This window comes from Berghia stephanieae, chromosome 4, assembly GCF_034508935.2.
Source record: "Berghia stephanieae isolate SIO BIC M18660-M18661 chromosome 4, UCSD_Bste_1.3, whole genome shotgun sequence".
NCBI lineage: Eukaryota > Metazoa > Mollusca > Gastropoda > Nudibranchia > Aeolidiidae > Berghia > Berghia stephanieae.
Genome location: NC_088363.1, coordinates 67,830,063 through 67,836,845, shown reverse-complemented (window position 1 = coordinate 67,836,845; position 6,783 = coordinate 67,830,063). Strand labels below are relative to the sequence as shown.

The 6,783-nt window shown below is 36.8% G+C and overlaps 1 protein-coding gene across 5 annotated transcripts in view; it reads left to right on the top strand.

Moving 5' to 3' along the window:
* Positions 1 to 1,633: 1,633 nt before the first annotated feature.
* Positions 1,634 to 6,783, top strand: part of LOC144971097 (uncharacterized) — a 26,372-nt gene continuing 21,222 nt past the window's right edge. Inside the window, exons 1-4 of one of the 5 annotated variants that reach the window (XM_078911493.1) lie at positions 1,758 to 1,786; positions 1,932 to 1,962; positions 2,213 to 2,286; positions 5,183 to 5,314. In XM_078911493.1, the coding sequence (XP_078767619.1) occupies positions 5,210 to 5,314 (105 nt within the window). In that variant the 5' untranslated portion in view covers positions 1,758 to 1,786; positions 1,932 to 1,962; positions 2,213 to 2,286; positions 5,183 to 5,209. Of the gene's footprint in view, positions 1,869 to 1,931; positions 1,963 to 2,140; positions 2,287 to 5,182; positions 5,315 to 6,783 lie in introns of all 5 variants that reach the window. The other 4 variants (XM_078911490.1, XM_078911491.1, XM_078911492.1 and 1 more) reach the window with 4 other exon arrangements.

Genomic DNA, 6,783 nt, shown 5'->3' with positions numbered 1-6,783 from the left:
TGAACCCACATCCCGACACGTTCAAGATTCTGTTTACTGTACGTATCAAAGCATAGGGTCAATACGATAAAGAGAGCAAATTCAAATCTCTCTGCTATCTTGTTCCTATTATGACCCTTTGACAGATTACTGCTACTGCTACTACTCCTACTACTACTACTACTACTACTCCTACAACTACTACTACTACTACTACTACTACTACTACTACTACTACTACTACTACTGTGGTTTTAATCCCCAAGTCCAAACAGCAATGGTTGGGTAGCTGGGTCTGTTAGATATGGCAGAAAGTACTTTTGCGATAGACTAGCGTCCTATCCAATGGATAGAAAGTAATTGCTATTGTCCTTTTCACACTATGATTATATATTCTTTTTCAAATCTCCGATCTTGGCACCGTTATATACTGTGATGACGTCACGCCGCTGAACTGTCGAACTCTGGAAAAACACGTATTAAAAACATTGGCCAGAAAACTCGTCCTTCAAATATCGCTCGGTCTTGGCAAAAAGACCTCTCGTGATCCCAGGTTTGAGAATTTTCGCCAAGATGAGGGTCATTTAAATCGACCGATGATTGAAGGACGAATTTTCTGGCCAAACTTTTGAATACATGTCTTTCCAGAGTACGGCAGTTAACTGGTTAACTCTCTCCTTACCGACTGTTTTCAGGATTTTCCCCAGAAATATTATAACGTACTCAACACATAACGTGCCGTCTCACACAGTAGCCATCGTAATGTTATAGCCTGACACTGCAATCCTAAAGGACTGGCCACGCTCACACTCAAACTCAAGAGATATAAGTACACACTATACTTATTTTAGTATGGCATAACAAGCTTCGGAGTCTCGATAGCTCAGTTGGTAGAGCACTCCCTTCACAATCAAAGGGACCGAGATCGATCCCGGGTGCAGTCGAGATTTTTTTCTGACCCCACTGTCCACTCAGATCTGGCGAAAAGTACTTTGTCATAGACTAGCGTCCTATCCAAAGGGTAGCAAGCAATTGCTATTGTCCGGTTCACGCTATAGAAACCGGGTTAAACTCTGGCTCCATGGGCATATTGGCTTTGAATGACAACTTTTTAAAAAATAAGAAGCTTTACAAAACAAACATTTTTCATAAAATGTCGTGATGAACTAAACAAATCTGATAAAGAAAAGAATTAATTTTCATTGTATCATTAAAATGTGACGATTTTCCTGTAGTTGGTAAGGAGAGGGTTAAAAGCTGTTTTCTATTCACACAGGACAACAGACAGAAAGATTATATTATTATCTCAAATTAAAATAGTATTGTCTCTGCCGTTCAGAGATTATAATAACTAACACACCCTTTTTCATCGTAGGTTAAAGACTAAAACAAGTAATCTATTGATGAGTTAGATAGTAGTAAGATCCTAAATGTCATTTTTGGTAAGATTAAGATGGTCACCAAAAATTGTCTAGAAGTCTTAACCCCGATTTATGTTTTGTAACATATTTCTGGTCAAAATAAAATAGAAAATATAATGTGACAGACTCGTCACACTATGAATGAAAGGGTAAATCGGAAACATTCATAATTTGGTGAACCAGGGCCTATTTAACGTGTTGGTGAAGTGTGCTCTTATCGCATGTCGGAGCTTAGGCTAATGTGTATTTATAACCTTAAGATAAGAGATTTTTAAAGAATTTTTTTTTAAACAAAAGAAAAAACAAAAACAAAACAAAAAAAACAACCTGATATAATGTGATAAATTTATTATGTGAGGAGACGTGTTAACTATCGTAGACACGCAGTAGGTACACAGATTCAAAGTTCCTAAACAAAAGAGTGACTCTTAATTTGATACAAGCAATTTATTAAATATTTGTATAGCGGTCAGGGTTGATTTTATAAAATTTTACGTGTGTTGTGATCTAGATCATGTATCATTTTCATAGAAAACACTGACGCAGTATTAACCATTTACCAGTACGTTGGAAAAAAAAAAAAAAACACGTATTAAAAAGTTGGCCAGAAAACTCGTCCTTCAAATATTGATCGATTTAAATGATCAAGATTTGATAGCTTTGCCAAGATAAGGGTTATTTAAACGATATTTGAAGGACGAGTTTTCTGACCAAATTTATTAATGTGGGTGTTTCCGGAGTCGGCAGTTAACTGGTTAAAAGAGTCAAACGTTAGTGAGGTACACAATGCTTCATCAGTCTATTTTGTCCAGCTATAACGCAATACGTTAGCAGATCGAATGAAAAGGATTACCTATAGTTTGGATTTTCTTTCATAATATCCAATGTAAGTGCTTTCATTCCTATTCTATCATCATATATCTATATACAGATCTTTAAAAATTGACCCAACATTTATAAATGCATTTCTTTTAAGTAATTCTTCAGAGCCACCAAGCGCTGAAATCGAAGTTGATCCCAGTTTTTGTAATATAAATCGGACAATGCTATCTGCCTGATACACTGTATGAATACACGATGAGTATCAATAATTGATGCATTGCGTTTATCAAAAAGTACACAACATCCGCCAACCGGATATAACGTACCAACACACTCAACTATGTGTAACTTTAAACGTTTATGGTCTGATTGATTGAATTTAGTGAGAACTACTCATAAAAAAAGGCTGGCTAAAACAATAACAAAGAGGTGAGTCAAGTCAATTTCGTTCTATTTATTTGCTGACAGCCCGGCATACTATTGAGATCGAACTCAGTTGCTTTTCTTTGAGTTCGCTTACTATCAGGCCACAGTTCCAGACTAAATTAAAAATGCCTGAACAAATTAATTTGTTAAAAAAGAAACGATGGCTTAATGAATTCTAAGAAATCTATCTATTCATTGTTGCTGCATTAGACTCGATCGTACTACACAAAGTGTTTCTATATTATGTAAAGCTATCGGAAGAGATTTTTCTTTAAAATTTTAACTTTAAAAAAATTATCTCTGATTAGAAGTCCTGCATGGGGTTGTAATTCGTGAATAGCTGCCCGTTTCTACAACATCTCATTCAAACAAAAACATTGTTGTTATGTTTTGTGGAATGGAAGCGATCTATAGATAGAATGCGCTTGGCCAAGGAGTTCACAACATTGCCATCCGGACAACATGGCTGACACCTGTTGACATTGAGCTTCGGCTCAGTGGATAGTCTTATGTTTCTATTTATTCACTGTGTGGAATCTTTAATTTTTACCTGATGTGGACTAATCTTAATATTGGAACTTTTCAAAGATACAACCAAGGATATACGGGGCCACAAAACAGACGCAGTTCGAAAGTAACATCGGGACCCCCCAAGGAGATAGTCTGAGCCCGATTCTGTTCACAATATACTTAGAACACGCTCTGAAAGAAGTTCGAAAAGTCATTCCAAAACCAACGACTCATATTGAGAATGCAATCCCTAGAGAAATCGCCTATGCAGATGATGTCGATTTTATTGGATCAACACCAGCAAATATAGACATCATACAAAATACCCTCATGAAATATAACCTCCAAGTCAATGCCAATAAAACCGAATTTACAACAATATCGAGGAACAAAGAGGAATGGAAAAGAACAAAGAAAGTCGGCTCACTAATTGGAGACACCGAGGATGTACAAAGAAGAAAACAGCTATCAAACGCCGCACTCAGTAAACTCACCAATGTATGGATTAGAGGTGACAAAATAAAGAGAAAAACCAAACTGAAACTGTACCATGCTCTTGTAAAACCGGTACTTCTGTATAACTGCGGCACTTGGGCGTTGACAAAATCCGAAGAAGAACATCTGGATGCCTTCCATCGCACACAGCTAAGAAGGGTACTGGACATCAAATACCCCAAAAAGATCTCAAATGAATCACTCTATAAGATCACAAAAGAAAGACCAATCTCCCTTGACATTTTACAACAACGATGGCAACTTTTCGGTCACATACTACGCAGGGACAAAAACATACCAGCAAACCAAGCCATGTCGGGATACTTCCAAAAACACGGGAACCTTTTCAGAGGAAGACCGATCACAACACTCCCTGTGATCCTAAACAAAAACCTCACAACACTTGGACAAAGCATTAGTCTCATAACGGCAGGGGACCTTGAAAATCTGAGAACCCTAGCAGAGGACCGGCAATATTGGAGACACCTCACACAGGAAATACTGGAAACAGCCAAGGCGACCCGATCTTTCGGTCGAGACGCGAAAGGCATCTAAGTCAAGTAAGTCAAGTATAACGGACCAACACACAAACTCTGTGTAACCATGAACTTCTATAGTCTGGTTAATACAGTTTAGTGAGAACAACTCACAAACGCGGATGGCAAAAACAATAACAAAGGCCTGAGTGACGTCATCTGCATACTATCTATATTCATGTTTTCGTCCAGCCGAGTCATCAATCACGTGATTTGTTGCTGTCCAACGATTGGACTTTTCTGAACAAATGTAAACACGCTCCTTTTGTTTATGAAAGATATAAGCATACCCATGTGTCAAGCTGAACACAATGACCAATCGTAATGTTAGATAGTTAAAAATCTTTGAATACTTTTCACCACGTAGGTCACTTTGAGCACATTTTGCAATGTGACCAATGACCTCGAGCACATGGAAAGGTAATATAGATCGCTCCTATTCGTTAATGCAGATATTTCACTTCCGTTTATAAACGTCATTCTCGTGAGACGTTATTATTATTATTATTATTATTATTATTATTATTATTATTATTATTATTATTATCATTATTATTATTATTATTATTATTATTATTATTATTATTATTATTATTATTATTATTGTTGTTGTTGTTGTTATTATTATTATTATTTTCATTATTATTATTATTATCATCATCATGATCATCATCATCATCATCAACATCATCATCCTCATCATCATTGTTTTATTGATATTATTATCATTATCGCCGTCAACATCATCATCATCATCATCATCATCATTGAGCTTGTTGATATGCGGGGTAAGGCGCGCTATATAAAAACCATACATTATTATTGTCATCATCATCATCATCATCATCATCCTCCTCCTCCTCCTCATCATCATCATTATTATTATTATTATTATTATTATTATTATTATTATTATTATTATTATTATTATTATTATTATTATTATTATTATTATTATTATTTCATAGTTTGACTACCATATCTTTATCGCAGCGAAAGGGCCTGTATGTAAATTGTACAATGTTGAGTGAATCGGACTCAAAGTTCCCACTTCCTCCCTGCCGTATCTGCGGCGCCCCAGGAGCAGGATTTCATTACGGTGTCAACACATGCGAAGCTTGCAAGGTAAAAATCAGACGTAGTATAAGCATTATCATAATATTTTCATTTTAGTCTCCGATTATACATCCGCTTGGTTCTATGGGTGTCGGTAAAATACTCACAACGCCCTCCAGTAGGATATAACGTACCAACATACAAAACTGTGTAACCTTGAATAGTCTGATGGATAGAATTTAGTGAGGACTAATTACCAAAATGGCTGTCTAAAAACAATAAGAAAGAGCCGAGTGACGCCAATTTCGTTCCTTCTATACGAGCGAAAACTTTTACTTCATGCATCAAGAGATTAAGATGAAAATCCACTTAACCGAACTTAACATTGAAAGTAGTCCTCCTTCAGAGACATTAGGCTCATAGATCCTGAGTTTATCCCGGTTTATATAACGCGAAACGCACAATAGCAAATGCTTGCTACCCCTGATTAGGACGCTAGACTATCGCAAAGTACTTTCCCACAGATTTACAGACCCAGCTACCTATTCACTGCATAGTGAACAAGGACGCCAGGAAAAAAAATCTCGACTTCACCCGGGATCGATCTGGGCCGCTTTGCCTCGTGGGCCAAAACATGTAAATGCATAGGGATACTGACTCGGTGGATGTCTTACCCTTTGTCTACTTCCTAGGCACCGATGCAGGAGGCAAGCAATATCTCTGACCGCGTCAAGGTCTTGATCCCCCGTGGAAAGAGTTCCTTCCACTAATTATCCAAATTAGATGTAGAGGAGGAGAAAAACTGGCATAAGACAGCTAGCTTGATTTGTAATTATGTTTGATCTTAGATCGTTTGGACCAGTGTTTTCAGAGAGAATTTTAATGAATAAAAGAATTTTCTTCTATAAGTAACGTCTATTATCACCATTTTTTAGATTAATATTTTTTCAGCATGTTATTCTGCCTGTACCAAATTCATGATCTATTGTCTTAAAACGGTATTGTGTCGGGATTAATCAGTTACCTCAAAGTAGAATCAACATTATGAGAAATACGCACTTTGAGTATTTTGCAATGTAAGAAATTGAATTATTCTCCAACATCAGGTATCTATAGAAATAAAGCCCTATTTTCATATGATTGTGGGGGTCCCGATAGCTCAGTTGGTAGAGCACTCGCTTCACACGCAAAGGGACCAAGATTGATCCCGGATGTGATTGAGATTTTTTCTGACCCCGCTCTCCATCCAGCAGGTTCTATCAGAACTAGCGGGAAGTATTATGTGATAGACTAGCGTCCTATCCAAAGAATAGCAAGTAATTGCTACTGTCCATTTCGCACTATAGAAACCGGGATAAACTCCGGCTTCATAGGCCTAATGGTTCTGAAGGACTACTTTTTTCATATGATTTGTGACTAAAATTCAATTTGAAATACGCATCTTTTCCAGACATAATACCACTTTAACACGGTTGGTCACATATCCTTTGAGATGATTTGGCCTCTTTTTTTTTTTTTTTTTTTTTTTGAGAGAAAAA